Source organism: Podarcis raffonei, chromosome 6, assembly GCF_027172205.1.
Source record: "Podarcis raffonei isolate rPodRaf1 chromosome 6, rPodRaf1.pri, whole genome shotgun sequence".
Lineage (NCBI taxonomy): Eukaryota > Metazoa > Chordata > Lepidosauria > Squamata > Lacertidae > Podarcis > Podarcis raffonei.
In genome coordinates this window covers 18,932,627-18,950,504 of record NC_070607.1, presented here as the reverse complement: position 1 = coordinate 18,950,504, position 17,878 = coordinate 18,932,627, and the positions used below count along the sequence as shown (strand labels likewise).

Here is a 17,878-nt window from a genome sequence, read left to right as displayed (position 1 = left end):
TGAGGAGGTTATGCAATGTCATGTCAAGCAGTTGTCATCCCATACTTTGTTGTCACTTTCCTTAACTGCAAAACATCCATTTTTTAATGTAAGCAGGTTTGATACACAGGTGTTCCATATCCACTTCAGTTGTGCAACCTGAATTAGCACTGAAACCCACCTGCAAAACAGCAGGTGTCTGGAAGCACCCCAAGACCCACAAGGGAGAAAATGATGGCCTGAGGGAGTTCCATTCCCTCTTCACACACTTCAGTCCTGGGATTCATAGAGAAGCGATTTAAAGCACCAACAACCAAACATTAATTTAATCCTGGCATAGGCAAACTCGGACCTCCAGATGCTTTGGGACTACAGCTCCCATCATCCCTAGCTAGCAGGACCAGTGGTCAGAGATGGTGGGAATTGTAGTCTCAAAACATCTGGAGGGCCGAGTTTGCCTATGTCTGATTCAATCCCAAAATGCCACAGGCACATGCAACTTCCCCCCTTGTCCACTGTAACAACCCGCCTGGCTGGGGAAGAAAAAACTTGCAGGACAAAAAAAGAAGGAAGGCGGCTGCTTGAGCAAGGCAAGCTGTATTTACTAGTAATTTTTTTTTTAAGAGGCCTTCGCAGAGAGTTCAAGCTTGCCCTACTACGAGATGCAATCACCCCTTTGCAGCTTCAGCTTCTGCTACTTGTAAGCATAAATCAGTTCCCTGAAAGCACCTTTTATTTATTCTGCTTGACTGGAATAATTCAATGGATGACTCACTTCAGTGAAGTTACTTTGCATGTAGCCAGCCCAAACCCAAAGGCAATCTTCTCATGGGCTTCGCACAACACATTTTCCACTGAAAATGGTAACAACAATAGTGATTACCCTTTTTTTCCTTTTTAAAAAATGAAATGGGTGTCTGAAAATGTTTCCTAATTTCATGCCAGAAGGCAGCTCACTTCTGTGGGCTTTGATTAGCTTGTGTACTGTTCACAGCCTGGAGCAATTTCTGTAAAATTAAGTTGGGGTTGGGCAGAGCAATGTGGCCTCTCTCAAGACAAGTGCCAAGAGATGGCTTTTTGCTAAACCTCACCTCTAAACCTCATTTTGTAACTTGGGTACCAAAGATTTAGAAAAATAGTGGGCTAAAGCAGAAAGAGCACATTTGCTACAAAATAAGCTCCATTCTGTTCCATAAAGTTACTTTGTTCTCAGTGGGAATTTATTTTTAATTCCATTTAAGTCCCATCTTTTCCTTCAAGGAGCTCCAGTTGGCATACATATGGTTGTCTGCATCCTCATTTAATTCTCACAACAACCATGTCAGATAGGTTATGCTGAGAGGCAGTGACTGGCCCAAGTCACCCAATGAATTTCATGGCAAAGATAGGATTTGAGCCCTGGTCTCCCATGTCCTAGTCTGACAGTCTAACCAGTACAGGCAAACCCCCTCTCCCCACTTACGTGAGGGTTACGTTCCACGTCATCACATGGGTACGCCTGTCCCATTCTGTCCTCTTCCAGTGCCAATTATGGCATTTGTGTATGCAGTCACACATGCATTGAATGTGCACAAAATGGGAGTTGCCTGTATTCCACATTGGCTGGAATCAGTTGGAATCATTCCTTTGAAATGGGTGGCATGAGTGCAGTTTAAAATAGACTTTTTGGATACAAGCACTACCAAAATCTATGTAACTTACTTTTAAATAGGTGTGCTTAGTTAGGGCTGCAATCTTGTATCCGGTTACCTGGGAGCAAGCCACATTGAGTTAAATGTATAGGATTGCACTGTAAGCTCAGGGCTTTTTTTATTTATTTTTATTGTCTTGGCTTTCAATTGCCTCACAACTCTTAAGCATTGCTGAAGGTTTTATTCTTCCCATGTTGTGCTGTATGAATTTCATGTCCAATAAACTGTCCTCCAGCAAATGTCTTTTCATATAGATCAGTATTCCACAACCTGAGGTCCTCAGATATTGTTGAACTACGACCCACATATCCCCAAGTCAGCATGACCAGTGGTCAGGGATAATGAGAGCTGTAGTCTTAACAAAAACTCAGGATGAAAAGTTGGAGGAGGTTGGTTTGGGTTTATTAAATGTCTTGCTTCCCACTGCAAAATGTCCCAAAGTGATTCACAAACAGAGCACAAACACAATAATTAAAAAATTACACATTGGCATGTTAAAAACACCCAAACATCCAATTATTGGTGAAGCTCAAATGCCTCTCATCAAAACAACTACAGAGTTGGGGCCCATCAATGGATGCACATGAAAGCTAAGTCACAATGCAGAGTGCAAGCTGCTGTTTCTAGAGACCCTGGGAAATGACACCTCAGGCGACTCACATTAACAAATGTTTAACAAGCCATTCTCACAGCACAAAGTAAGGACTGTGATTAGCCAGGGGTAGGCGCTAGAAAATAACTATCCTGATAAACAGGGGCAGTGTGAGCATATGCTGTCAGGACAATAGACCCTTTGCTGATCTTGAAGCCTAACGTTGCTGATCTTGAAGCCTAACTTTACCACCTTCTGAAGCCATTTCTGGAGGTGGAAGCAAAGGACTGGCTGGTATTCACTGTCTTTGCTGCTTATATTCTCTCTCTCCCTCCCCCCCACCCTATTCCAGTGTAGTCCTGCTTCAACAAGCAACAGCTGGAAATTACCACTGACGCTCCACATTGCAGTGAGGGATCCCCAGCCGCTGCCAACTGGGCTGATGCGCTCCAAAATGCAGGCAGCTTAGGACATGTTTCCATGCTTTCCTCATTATAAGGCTGTGTGTTGGTGAAAAGGCAACTGCCTTTTTACAGGAACAAATTAAGCCTTACAAGCCTCATAATTTCTAATTGCAAACATTTGTCTCGCTTTGTTTCCTTTGGGCACCCATCTCTTTCCCCGCTCCCCCAGTCTTCATTTTGGCACACAGACTGACTTTGAAAAGCAAAGTAGAAGCACCTTTTCCTTTCAGCAGTTGGTGGGATGGGACAGGAGAGAGACTGGTTGTCAGAATGCCGTCTAGTAGTATAATGCACTGGAGAGCCATGTTACTGCCTTGTAAAACAGTGAAGCCTTCCTATTACTGGTTAATTAAAAGGCCAAAGTAAGGACACACTTTTATTACCTCTTTTAAAGATATGTTCACAATGCATGTTATCAGGGAAGACTTCAAAGGTGCATAGTGCTCCCCCCACCCCGCCACCTCCCACAGTATAAGCTTTTACTTGAAAACATGCTCAGAATCAATGGCAGGCTGTTGGCACCGAGCCTTCCTGAACTTGGGAATTAACCAAACTATTTCAATAAACATATGAAAAGTCGTGTTGCTTCTAAATAAAACTGAGCCTTTAAAATGCTACTAGGGTACTCAGAAATGTCCCAGTGAGTTCATTGAGACTTACTTCCAGTTAACTTGGAAGCTCTGGTCTGTGGGCCAAATATGGTCCTCCAGGCCCCTCTTCTTGGACCTCATAACTCTCCCCAGTCCACACTGTTAGAGTTGTTGCAAATCTGGACCATGTGCAGAGTAGAAATGAATTTGCTCTCCACCACAGGAATGAGTTACAAAACATTGCAGAACAGTCTTAAAATAGTTACAAATGAACATTGCAAGATACAAGGTAGCAAATTTCTCTTAACCAAGCAAGCAATGTTGTCCCATCTTTTTTAAGTCCTTAAAACAGTTCAATAACTTCCCTCTCTCTGATCCCAGAGAGCTCCTATGCAAGTATCTGGCTTGATCATCATCAAGCTTAGCTTCTTCTACTACTGCTACTGCTGGCTTTATCACTGAGAAAACAATTTGTTCTCAGGTTTCACTTTCCTGAAGAGAAATTGTGGCTTGGGTATCCAGCTATGAACCATCAATTAGCCTGAAGACTGAAATGGAAAATCTTCAACCTTTTCTGCCTCATTTGCCAGAGTGAAACCTCCTGCTTAACACAAACTTCTCTGCTTTACAAATGCAAACTTTTACATAAGTTATTCAACTTCAGTGTGTCTATAAACATTACATTTTATGCATATTAAATATTATATATTTAATACACAAACCCTCACTGGCCCCACTATGCCTCCTGGGTATTTTTTACTTAGAGTCTGATAATACTTGTTTGCTTGGATGGGTGGGGGATAGAGAGTGTGTGGAAACTAGTCTGTGATACAGATGCAATATTTACATCCCTTGCTCCAACCCTTTTTGCCTCTGGCTCCACTACCCTCTCCCAACAGGGCCGCTTTTTGTTCTGATTAGAAAGCTTCCCTACTTTGTAATATTTTCAAGCACAAAGAGAGGGTCATTTAATGTTTTGTGTAGGGAGGTGTGTAAATGCTTTGGATTCTTTAAAAGTTACACTGTTTCATCTAGCGTTATGCAATGTGACTTTGGTTGGTTTGCGAACACTATTTCTGCAAAACTATGAGTGCCATAGCAGGCATGGGATGTTTATTTATTTATTGTTTTCATGGGCGGATCATTGCAACATTCCCATATAACCCTCGGTGGCCAGTGGACCTGATTGCTTTGTGTGACTTAAAACACGGATGGGGAACCTTTTGCAAGCCAAGTGTCACATTTCCATCTAGGGAAACGGGGGGGGGGGGGGCTATGCCAGCAGCAAAAGTGGGTGGAGCAATGAATGTAACTTTTACCTTTGTACAGTAGGCTAATTTCGCCACACACACATCCCTCTCTATTCTCCATCCAGACAAGCAAGAAGCATTATTAGAGCACAAGGATTCATTCTAACTAGGCAAAACCACTCATGGAGGATGCAGTGCAGAGCCAGTAAGTGCTGTGGCTGTCATGGGCGTAGCCTGGATTTTTGTAGGGGGGCAGGCTTTTGTTACAGGAGCAGAACCTCCGATTTGTATTGATGTTTACTGATTTAGTGTCTGATGGGCAGGCCTGGAGAAACATATCTGGCTCCTAGGCCTTAAGTTCCTTAAGAGAGAGAGACCCCGCAACACACACCCTTTTTGTCTTTGAGGAATCTGAGCATCCCTGATACAAGAGACTTAACTTCTTCCAGAACCTCTTGCCTTGTATATGGAAAGTCTTGTATTATTAACAGAGTGAATTGAGACAGGTCTGGCTCTAACTTCCCAAATACAGTTGTTTGCTCCTGGTGACATCATTTCTATATAAGGCCAAGAGCTTAACCCTTTCATCTACAAGCCTCAGCACCACACATGTCTTGCGCAATTTCAGTTGCCTGTCCTGCATCTGTTCCAGAAGAATGCAATCCAAACAAGAACTGGAGAAAGATCATTAAGAACCAAACATTTGTATGTGTCTGCCTAAACAAAAATTAACATTCCCTCAAAGCTTGTTCTTCTTCTGACAGCTAATACTGATTATTAATGAGGCTGACATTTGCATTTCACAATGAAATTCTCTGCTGCAAAATTGACTGGATAATTAGTGTGATTTGGAGCTGCTCCAATGCTATGGATGTCCTGCATGGGAGGAACATGAAAACCGTGTACAGAGAGAGACATGCAGGGCCAGCCCCAGAGCTTTTGCTGCCTGAGGTCAAGTACGAGATGGTATCCCTCTCCCACATTCCATGTTCAGAGGCCAACCAGACCAGAAGCTGAATCGACACTGTGGATGGGATAGCATCCTCTGCTGCACATGAAGTCAGCATGCTAGTTTAGAGGATGCACCTTGGCTGGGGGTGAATGAGGAATGGCTAGAGGACTTCAGTTGGTGTGAAGCTGGTTTGAGATACAGTGCATGAAACAGTAGTATTGTATAACAACGTACAGGATACATATGCATTTTGGATAACATTGTGTGAACAAAGATTAAAAACCCAGCACTATAAACCCAGTGAGTTTACCATAAGTGGGAGTGCGAACATAGCCATGTAGTCCAATGCCACATTGTTGTCCAGAGTGCAAAACATTGCAGTGCTAAACCTTACTAACTACTTTGCAATACAACTGATTGATTTTCAGATTTCATCAGGGTTGGCAGCCACTCATTGATTGTAAATTGGATGTAGGAAAGAAAAGAGAAAAAATAAGAATGCACTGTCAGGGCTTTTACCGTGCAACGTCTGGATGTTTTTAATGATTTTTTAATGTTCTGTTGACAGGCATACGAAAAGCAGTGCAAAATGCAGAGATGATAAGACATCCCTGCAGGATTTACATAAGGGGGGGGGAGATATCATTTTCTATAGCACAGAACACAATGTAAGCACAACAGCAAAATTCAGCAGAATTATTTTTGCAAAACACAGGCGTGTTTCTTGTGTTTGGTTTCTAAGATGTTGTCATAAATCAAAGTTCAGGAGAAGCTTTTCTTTTTAATTCAGGCACAAATGTGAAGGAAGGTGTTGCCTTCGCAAGCGTGTGGGTTTCCAAAATAACTGGATTCCTGTTTGCCTATCCCAGGAATCCCACAGTTTGTCTGTGTGCAGCTGGTTCAGCACTCCTTGTGGCTTGAACAAATGGAGCACTGCTGCTGTGAAGGAACACAGAGCACATTCAGACACAGGACTTCCCTGTGGAAAAGACTACAGCTTAGTGGTAGAGGAACTGCTTTGCATGCAAAAAGTCCCAGGTTCAATCCTCAAGTGAGGCTGGGAGCTGCCCTGTCCTAGAAACTCCTGTTAGTCAGTGTAGACAATACTAAACTAGACTGAGCAATGGTCCTGTGGGCAGCAGTTGTGTAGCCTGCAGAGTGGCCCCAGGAGCAGAAATCTGAGAGGGCGCAACCTGGTGCCCCCGCAACAGGCTCCCTTGCCGAGGCTGTGTGGCTGCCACCTTTTGGAACTGTGGGGAGGTGATCCACACCCAGGCGAGGCTTTTGGGACTGCAGTGCCACCTCCTTCTCACAGCTGGTGAAAGGATGCCTGCCCCTGCACAAAACTCCTGCCAACCAGAGCATGGACTTTCCCGGTCCTTTCCCAGCACCTCCCTACCAGCATGTTTCCATGTTGTGGCTCTGGCACTGGTGGGATGCTGTCAAGCCCGCCAACGTGCGCCACCTGCCGCTCCCACCAGGAGCTCACTGAGCTGAGAGGGTGAACACAGCAACCAGCAGGCAAGCTCTGTGAGGAGTGGCTGCCACAAGGGCACAGCAAAGTCCGCCTGTTGCCTCCTGTGCGATGCCCACAAGGAGGTTAGGGAGCAAAATCCTTGCCTTGACCTGGGCACTGCCGACACTGCTACGCCACTGGTGGGCAAGGGTGGCAAGGGGGAGGTGAAAGTGTATGAATGCAGCTTCACTTCTCCAACAGCAGGTGACAGCACCTTGGCAGAAGTTGTGACCATAAACCTTTGACCGGCATTTGCTGTCGCAGCCAGAATATTGAATTGTGACCTTGTGTCCTATTGCAAGTAAAATTCCCCATTCAAAGCATCTTCTGGATTTTGCAAGGACAGCAGCCAAGTGCCATTTTTCATTTGCTGCTCAAGCTACCCTGGTGTGCAGCATACATGCAATATATTGGGGGATATCTATGGAGAAGGGCCATAGCTTAGTGGCCCTTCCAGCTTTGATTTCCCAGCATCTCCTGGTAGGGAGAAAGCCTCCTGTCTGAAACCCCAGAGAACTGCTGCCAGAGTGTGGGTTCTCCATTTCCATGGGTGATGTGCATCAGCATGGGATGTTCTAAAACTCATTGTGATTAGAGCAAACTGTTCACTGGTCTCAATTGCGCCAGTCTGGGTTGAAACGTCAAGGTGGTCCTAGTTCTTTCTTGTACACCTCAGTTTTCTGCTTTGGCTGTCTTCCTCTTTATCTGCTTACTTCCTCCCTCCTCTTCATTCAACCTGCTGCCCTTGATTCCTGAAGGGGCATTGCTAATTATACAGTAACATTCAATTAGAAATATGATTGCCATGTTCAATTAGGCATGCTGGTTTACCGACTATTGTTTGCATTTTTTAAAAAAAGCACATGAGGGAACATTGCCTTGGTTTAACAGTGTTACAGAATGCATTTATTAATTGACGACCACTTGAAATGCCATCTTGATTGTTGGTTAGACCGCCACTCGGTTTTCCTCCAATAACTCCAGCCTCTCGTGGTCTTTGGACTATTAAACCATACGGCCATTGCTATCACAACACAACATGGCAATAGGGGGTGGAAGGGAAACCAATTGTGGGAGAAACTTTCTGTAGATGTCAGCAGCACTTAAGAACAACACTTTCTACGCTCCTTCAGCCATATTAGATTGGCTCCAACGCCACATCAGCAAAGACAATAATTATCATTGCAGTCACAGCCTGCTAGAGCCTAATGTTAAAGAAGGCTACTGTGAAGCATTTTTATTCTGATGTACTATATTTTATTTCATTTTATTTTGAGCTGTCTAGGGAACTTCCAGATGAAAAGGCAATATAGAAAACTGTCTATCCTCACCAGGGGCTGCTGATTTCAATGGATCTACTTGGAATATGGCTTATACCGCCACTGTTGCTATTCTTAAAGGAGGAGACGGTCCCATGCATTTAATGCATGGCATACTTTCTCCCTGAGAAGTTAAGCGTAAGGATTTGTGGCAACCGCGGTCTTTGAGGATTCTAACACAGACAGCCCATTTGAAATAATTTATGCAGAAGCTAGTTTTATTGATTTCAAGCCTCCATGTATAGACACTTAGAAATGTAGCCAGGATGGAAACATTCTTTCAAATGTCTGTCACATCAGAACCTCTTTAACGCTTGCTCTTTCCACACTGTAATGTTGTTAAAGAAATTGCCTGGAAAAACTGGATCATTAAAACCAAATCCAACAAACGACGCTGTATATAAAAACGCAACAAGGAGTTTTTTAAACTTTTCGAGGGGCAGAAGTAACTGTTGGATCTCACTCTGGAGCACTGACGTGAGGCGAGTTTTAAATCCTCCTGTTGAAAGATGGTCACGATTAAAAACCACTAAGTTTATTTGCAGCATCCATCTCTGCTTCCGTAACGTTAACTTTAGTTTTTTCAAGCATTCAGGTTGTGAGGAATAACTGGAACAATGTGTGTGTTGGTGAGGGGGAAGTATGAAAATTTATTTTGCCACCTTCACTCTTAATCATGTTCAGAGACGAGTGAGCGTTGTTGCTTATATAGCCAAAACAGCAAATCTCACTCATGGGAGGGAAATATCAACAGGCTTGTGGAAACCCCAAAGTTTGGAAAAGTTTTGGTTTTTTTAATATTTGAAAGGGGGAGGAATCCCCAAACAGCCCAATGGGGACTGAGCAGTCAAGGAATTCTAGCTGACTGTTGCAGGGCAGGGTCAGAATATGCAAGAAGAGGCATGGTTGAAGAAGAGCACTCCAGACTGGGACATTTCCCTATAGGTTCTACTTGTAGAATTAGCTTATTAGCAGGAAAACGAAATCCTAGTTGCTCAGCTAGCAAGTTGAGGTTGTGTTCAGGTACTTACTATGAACTAATGTTAGACGGGTGCCATATCTCTTGCCTTTTCAGCACTTACTGAAACCCTCCTCCAGTAGAGCTGTCTTCCAGGCTGTATCTGTACTGGAACTTTCACTTAATTATTTTATCCAGTGCTTTCCTTCTAGGGGAAAAAGGTGCTGGCGCTCACCATGAGGTTGTTACAGTAAGTCCCACATTTTTAACCAGTGCTTTTCTTCTAGAACCGCCTCTCCCCATCATGATAAACTGTCCCTTCATCATCTGAAGCCCTTCTTCATGTGCCTCCTCCACGTGAGGTCCAGAGGGTGGCAACATGAGACAGGGCCTTTTCTGTAATGGCTCCCTGTTTGTGGAATGCTTTCCCCATGGAGGTTCGCCTGACACCTTCATTACGTATTTTCAGGTGCCGGGTGAACACAGTCCTCTTCAACCAGGCCTTTGGCTGATTAATATCCTACAGCCTTTTAAATGTATCAGTGGGAAGGCGGGTTATTGTTTTGGTTTAATTATTTTCTTCTGCTTTATCTTGGATTTTATTGTTTGAACTGCCCTTAGATCTTGGGATGAAGGGTGGTATATAAATTTAATAAATAAAATAAATAAAATGGGGGGCAGGTACCAGTACTGCATACCCTTGAGAACCCCCACAAAAAAACCCACTGTTTTAATCTATCATTTGTGGAAAGGTGGAGTATAAATTTTAACAACAGCAACATTAACTAAATGACATATTCTTGCTATATTATCCACATTTTATTTATGTTCCATCTTTCTGTTATAGCTTAGGGCAGCATACATGGTTACTTCCCCATTACCTTCATTTTATACTCACAGCTAGTCTGTGAGGTAGGTTAGACTGGGCGATAGCAGTAGCATAACTGGAGAGGGCAGCAATAAAAATGCATTGAAAACCAGCAATACAATTAAAAATACAATCAAAAATCACACTGTATCTAGCGCAGCAGATTTACAGTAGTTACAATGGGCAGAAAAATAATTACATGGTCCCTCAAGACCCTCAGCAGTGTTCATGTGGTCCATGGGTGGCGGAAATGTTGGGACCCACTGGGCTATAGTGACCGGCAGTGACTCTCCAGGGCATGGGTAGCCAAACTAAGGCCCGGGGGCCGGATCCGGCCCAATCGCCTTCTAAATCTGGCCTGCAGACGGTCTAGGAATCAGCGTGTTTTTACATGAGTAGAATGTGTCCTTTTATTTAAAATGCATCTCTGGGTTATTTGTGGGGCATAGGAATTAGTTCATTCCCCCCCCCAAAAAAATATAGTCCGGCCCCCCACAAGGTTTGAGGGACAGTGGACCGGCCCCCTGCTGAAAAAGTTTGTTGACCCCTGCTCCAGGGTTTCAGACAGGGAATCTTCCCCAGCCCTTCCTGTAGATGCCAGGGACAGAACTTGAGAGCTTTTGCATGGAAAGCAGATGCGCTGCCACTGAGCCACGGGCTCTCTCCCTTCTTTAATTTGTAAAACACCTAGTTGTAGGTGCTATATAAATAGAAAGAGCAGAGCAGCAGATGTGGCTAAGGGAGAACGCACTCATTTTGCAACTGACAAAATGCCTTGCCACCTCATAGACAGCAGAGATAAGTTACTTTCTCCATCGACTTAGCCAAGACCTGACGAAGAAAATGACCGCGGTTTGACACTGCCAATTTTTGTAAGTGGCTCCTTAGGAATTGCGTCTTCTACGAGCTTCTCTTAGCTTTCGTTTCTTGAAATGAGTCAGGAAACATTAAGCTTGGAGATACATCTCTCCAACTTAAAAAATAAACGTATAATCTCTTTTCAAACTCCATTGTGGCCACTTTCAAATGGGGGGGGGGAATATCATTAAACCACTATCCTTTCATCCCTGTTGCCGCAATTAACTGTGAGCTGTCAGTAGGCAAAGCACTTTTCCTGTGGCTAAGAGAGGATTCAAATTTCATATTTAAAAATCTCCTCTAATGAAGGAAGCAGAACAGTAAGAGGATTATCTCTTTCAGATCTAATACAGAAAGGCTGGAGGGCACTTGATTTGTTTTTCCAAAGGCCGTCAACCTCCAATGCCTCGATGCATTATTTTGACCTATTATTTATGGCGGCACTTTTAGCCCAAGACTGGATTCTGTACACATTTAATGAACTGGGGTCAGAGAGGGAGGGACACTTTCCTCATAACCCCTACTCTCTACCCTTCAAGAGCAGATCTTCTGGAATATTTTGATTCTAAGAACTAATTTGCTGCACATTCCAAAGAAGAATGTTAGAAATTCTGAGTGGGAGAATGCTTTTACACTCATGCCTTACTTTTGGGTTTCCCACAGGCACCTAGTCAGTCACTGTGGGTACAGGATGCTGGACTAAATGAGTCATTGACCGGATCCAGCAGGGCTCTTCATTTCTTCTTAAGAGTTAAGAGGAGAGGCATGTCCATCTCTTCCCACTGTTCCAAAGACAAGTGATGTAAATGCAGGGAGCAGGGCTGTCCTGAGACATTTTGTTGCCTTAAGCAAAGAACAAGATGGTACACACACACACCAATTTTCACACACAGAAGCTCAAGAGAATCTTCCACTGCACCTGTAGGCAACAGACTAGCTTATGGGGCACAGGGCAGGCCACAGTGACCTCCAATATCTAGTCAATGCTCTGCCGCTCAGCATGATCTGCTGCCTAAGGCCTCTCTCTATGTTTCAAGGTAGGGTTGGCACCTGCAAGGAGATATGTGCAGTTTGTATCTGCCATGCAGGAACCACCCATCTCGCCTTTGGGATGAGATCTGGATTGAAGAACAGGGAGCCCTATATGGCTGTCCTCTTGAGTCATGGTGTTCCTCAGTGAAGCTAGCCCAAGCAGATGAGAGAAAACACCCTTCATTAACGAGATGTTAGCCTCACACAATGATCTTTGTTTCCTTTCCAGATCTTGTTGCACTTGAACATCAGGAACGCTGCATGAACACTGGAGGACTTGGCCAAGGTGTGCCTTGGGGTAGAGGAGTTACAGCTAGGCTTCTCACTGTGGACAGTCATGAGGGAAACAGGTGGCCAAGGATGGGCAGTCCAAGATTAGCTCAGCCTATGCCAGGCTAACAAGTTGTTCACCCTGAAGAGCCACACCGGAGTCAGTGGCATTACAGAACCAGTGCATGGAGGCTGTGGGCTGCCCAAATGACAAGACCCCACACCCGGCCTCACAGACGTGGTCTAAAGGAAAGCAGAGCGATACGTTTGACACCAGCTTGGCTGCCAGAGTTGCCAAAAGGAAGCAAATAAGGTGCCATCCAACCATCTTAGGGACTCTCACTCTATAGGATTACCAGTTTAAATATTAAGCTTCTGTGGAGCTATCTTGGAGTTTTCTATTGCCGGGGTCTTTAACCCTTTGTAAACACAACGTTATCTTTATAGGAGCAGCATGTACATGATACTGCAAGAAATGAAGTTGGCTGTCATTTCTTTGACAAACAATGCGAGAAAATGAATAAACAACACTGATGCATCTTGGTTCAATCCAGTGTTGACAGCCGACATGCATAACCAGTTGCGATGACATGCACGGTGTCAAGTTATTGTTGCTGAGTTTCTAGGGCAGTTCACAGTTCCAAGAGGACATCCTGCCCTTCTTTATTTGGTTGCTGAACAAGACGAAGGATGACAATTCTGGAAACTCAAAGCGAAGATTTTCGCAGGGAACTGCTGTTTCCTTAATGGTCTGGGTAATTATTATTCAACCTTCTCTCTCAAGGTATCTGGAGAGATCAGAGCTGCTGATGCCAGAGGCAGCTAAGGATAATACTTCTCAGCGCTGGCCCTTCCGCAAGGATATGTCTATGGAAATAATCCACCTTCCCTTCAGTGGGATTGTTTGCCATTAAATATACATGCAAGGCCTTGCCTCCTCCTTGATTAGACAAGGCAATTTAACATTATGTTTTTCATTGCAGAGACGCAAGCATCAGCATCTCATCTGGCCCCGCAGTGGGATCAAACAACTAATGTAAAAATAAATAATAAAAATCAAGGACCTTGTCCAGGTATTTGAGCCGTACCTCTCTTCTGTAGAGTTTTCATTTGCTCTTTGAAAAGAGCACCCTGACATCTCTCTCGTTTGAAAAGCCACATGAAATATTCCCTCTTTCTCCCCCACCCCCTCCCCACACATTGTGCTTACATTGGATCAGCAAGAGTTGCAAGCACAGAGTGCCACACCAGCATTTGCAAGGATTTGCTGCAGGCTTCTCATCCGTTTCCAGTGACTTTTCTTCACTTCTAGGGTGGTGAGTCCATCTTTTTTAAAATGGCAGATCTCAGGAAGTGAGCAGAAAACCAGAACAATGCTGATTGCTAGAATCATCGCTAAATGAACATAGAGGAAAGCAGGATGAAACCCACAAGGTCAGCGAGGTTTAGGGGTACAGTGATACCTTGGGTTAAGAACTTAATTCATTCTGGAGGTCTGTTCTTAACCTGAAACTGTTCTTAACCTGAAGCACCACTTTAGCTAATGGGGCCTCTTGCTGCTGCTGCTGCGCCGCCGCTGCACGATTTCTGTTCTCATCCTGAAGCAAAGTTCTTAACCCAAGGTACTATTTCTGGGTTAGCGGAGTCTGTAACCTGAAGCGTATGTAACCTGAAGCATATGTAACCCGAGGTAGCACTGTATATGCCAAAAACAAAGTATAGGCCGAAGACAGTGAAATTTTCAGGCTGCAGAGGACAATTGAGCAAGATGCCCTTTGGCATCACCACCCCAATTCTTGGCATCACTGTCACCCTTCTAGTGTTGCTCCACTGGAGCAGCTGTACATATGAAAGGAATCTAGGGGGTCTTTGTAGACCACCAGCTTTAACACTGGTCAACAGTGTGCTGCAGTAGCAAAAAAAAGAAGAAGCTAATGCTATTCTTGGCTGCATCAACAGAAGTATAGTGTCCCTACCAAGGGAAGTAATAGTAGCATTCTATTCTGTCTTGGTCAGACCATACCTGGAATATTTTGTCCAGATTGGGGCACCACAATTTAAGAAGGATATTGACAAAATGGAACATGTGAAGAGGAGGGCAACCAAGATGATCAAGGGAACCAAGCCTTAAAAGGAATGGTTGAGGGAGCTGTGTATGTTTAGCCTGGAAAAGAGGAGATGAAGAGGAGATATAATAGCCTGCAGGACCTGTTGAATTGCTTTTGGTTTTCATCTCCATGACATACTGGCTTCTGAAATTTATCTGCTGTCACCTTTTGTTTTTTAACGTTTTAATCATATGAAAATAAGGTGTTACTAGCATTATTCTAATGGAAAGGTAAGTTATAAATATTTTTTATCATCTAACATTTGATAACTAGATTTTGAAAGTTTCATTTTATGAGCAGCAGCACAACTGAGTCAATTGCCTTGGAATCAGAAAGTTTCAGTTTTACCATAGCTATGTTCAGGGTCTCCAACAATGATCTGCAAAATCTGAATTAAAAAAACATAGTGAGAGAGAAAGAGAGACATAGACAACATGTTGTAGCTGGTGTTAGCTAATGGGGAACTAGACCCTTGATATGCAGTGATAAATGCCATTGTGGTTCTGAAAACTATCTGTCAGACTTGAGCTCCTTCCCTTAATAAAAGCATTTATGCTCCTTAGGTTTCAGCAAGTGCCCTCTGCTGTTTTAGATTGGTGCTATCAGCATGTTACTCTTTATTCGGCAATAGTGCATCTGTGGCAAGGGTGTCATAGCAGAGGATACCCTTCAAAGTGATCCCATCTTAAGCTCCAAAGGTGCTTGGTGCAAATTTCTGTCTCATGTATGCAAGGGATCCAAGCCACATTCTGCAAGGTGGAGAGACATGCTGCTGTTCGCATGTAAATTGGATTGGATGGGAACTTCTGGGCTGGCAAAAGATTTTTTTTTAAGGCCAGCATTGCCAAGGAGTGCATTTGTAGGGGAGCAGCTGGGTAAGCATTGTGGTAGTACACGGTGAAGGGGGGGAATGTTGCTTCAGTGATAGAGGTTATGCTTTCCATACAGAAGGTCCCAGGTTCAAACTGCAGCATGTCTGGTTTAAAAGATCAGGTAGCATATGATGGGAAAGGTATCTTTCTGAGACCCCTGGAGAAATGCTACCAATGATCCTATGCCAGATGGAAAAATCATCTAACCTGGCAGGAGGCTGCTTCCTGTAATCCTATGGCAAGAGTGGGGAACCTTTGTCACTGAACTGCAACTTCCAAGGGTGATGGGTGCTGTGATTCAGCAATTTCTGGAGACCAAAGGTTCCCCCCACCTTCCCTATGGAGTACCTGGCCCCTGAAGACACTGGTGGTGGGAGAGGATAAAGTTAATTTAAACTTGCTAGTGTTGGGTGCTTCATCACTCGTCGTTATGAAAAAGCTGCTAGCCAGCCGTGGCCCATCTCAGCCACATAGTTGACAGAGTACAACCAACAAGAAAAGACTCTCAGCTATAAAAAGTTGTGGAAAGCATTTGGGGAAATGCAATATATTCCTCCACCAGTATTGCTCCCCTGTGAAAAGACACCTAGATCCTGCATGATTAGCCGCTGCATTTATTGATTGATTTCTGTACACTTAGCATGTGGAAATACACATTTTGCCACCTGCGACCTCGCTTACTGGAGTCATGTGGCCCCAGCAGGGGTGGGCGGAGTTCCGTGGGGGCATTGCCCAATGGGATACCACCACCCAAAGCGGCAGTCCTATTCAGGCATTTATACATAAGAGTAAAAGCAACATGGAACCAAGGAAAGGAGCCATGCTGAGTAGTCCATTCACTGAGTAGATCCCTGTCCCCTGTGCCTGCATGTACAGCAGAAATGTCTGCATGAAGGACTCGTATATGGAAATGCCCTCTTCCTACAGACACTTACCCTGTAGGCATAGAGAACAGAAGGCATTCCTCATTTGGGAGGCGGGGCTACGTGGCAGAGCCCGTAACGTGTTGTTTCACTCATAAACCCAATACCTGAATAGGACTAGTGCAATATTAGACATGTGTACTCAGAAGCAAGCCCTTTTGACTTCAGCAGGCCTTACTCCCAAGTATGCTTATGCAGGATTTCAGCCTAAGAGTGGCTTCACATGGCCATAGGATGGTTAAGAAAAGTAGGTATTTTGCATCCTGAACGGTGATCAAAACAATATTATAAAGGAGACGGGGATATGTATAGGCTGTTTAGAAAGAATATTAGAATGAAAAGGTGATAATCCTATTTAATAGTTGTGGGGTTGTTTTTTCTAAGATGAAAACTTCAATTAACAGGGAAAGCTAAATTATACAGGGGCATGGGGAAATGTTAATTTTTTAAAAAAAAAACACCACACATGTAAAATGAGCTTGTCATTTCCTGCAGGGAATGAGGGTGGGGGGGGGACCAGACAAAAATAAGTGAAGTTTGATCTGTTTTGCTGTACTGTTTCATCTGAAAAAGACAGACTGAAATCTTGCTGACAGATTCAGGGCACACCTTCCAGCAGTTAAAAGTGGTGAGTACTCCACAATGATGCTTCCCATTTTCTTCCATGCAGTTAACGACTTGCATGACCTCTCTGTCTACACCTCCTGAAAAAGGATTCCAGGACACCTTGCAAACCAAACCAACGTGCCCTTTTCCCAGTCCCACCTCTGCTGAGCGGCACGGCAACTCAAACTTTCCTCGATCTCTTTTTTATTGCCTCTTAATTTGTTTCCCAGCCTCTAATCCTGCTTTACCTGTTTTCCCTCTGTTAAAAAAAAAAAATTAATGCTACCCTGCCTGTGACACAGCAACAACTATTTGCTTTGCCTTTTTCACTCTTTCAATCCTGAAAATAAGTGAGATGGAAACCTTCATTAAAATGCAAGTGTACACCTGATAATGACTCCAGTCGCCAGCTAATTTAACCCTGTAACCTTAGAAGAGCAGGTGGAAGCAATCTGGACAATGACAAAGATGGTGGCTTATAGGTTATACCCAGTGCTATTTTTCTGGAAGAAAGGTGCCAGAACTCACCATGCAAGCATCTTCTAATGGCAATGGTGCCCACCTGAGAGATGCTGGAACTGAGTTCCGACTGGAAAAAGATGCCCTGGTTATACCTCCCTATCCTACACTAGTGATTCCCAACTTCTGTGTTGTGAGAAAACTGTTCATGTGCTTTGAGAAATGTGTTCATTAAATCATTGCCTATCAAAGCAAGTGTGGTGCAGTGGTTAGCAGAGGAAGCAAATGGGACACTGGCCCACCAGCCTCAGCCTGTGCTCAGCAAGCCCCCACCTGCCTGCCTTCTTCCTTACAAACACTTGGAGATGTGTGTGGCTGCACTTACTGCTGGTCTCCCTGCCTTCCGCCCCGGCCCTACCAGTCCTAATGGGCATCAGCCACCACTGGAGGTTAGAACAAGAATGAAGAATCCCCAGGCTTCTCCATCCAGCCCTTGGTATTCTCCCTGGGCAATATCCACTCTTCCTTTGCCCTGGTCTGAACCCTCCTCAACCGCTGAAATTGTCCTTTT

At 44.1% G+C, this 17,878-nt stretch overlaps 1 protein-coding gene and 1 long non-coding RNA gene across 2 annotated transcripts in view; both read left to right on the top strand.

The window, feature by feature from the left end:
- The window catches only part of LOC128415380 (uncharacterized), a 33,182-nt gene extending 19,756 nt beyond the window's left edge, over positions 1-13,426 (top strand). Inside the window, exon 3 of the mRNA XM_053391501.1 lies at positions 12,299-13,426. Within this exon, the coding sequence (XP_053247476.1) occupies positions 12,299-12,314 (16 nt within the window). The 3' untranslated portion in view covers positions 12,315-13,426. The remainder of the gene's footprint in view (positions 1-12,298) is intronic.
- Positions 4,951-8,891, top strand: LOC128415381 (uncharacterized). Its single transcript, XR_008330924.1, has 2 exons — positions 4,951-6,186; positions 8,320-8,891. It is a non-coding gene; the product is annotated as an uncharacterized LOC128415381 (long non-coding RNA).
- Positions 13,427-17,878: the final 4,452 nt, after the last annotated feature.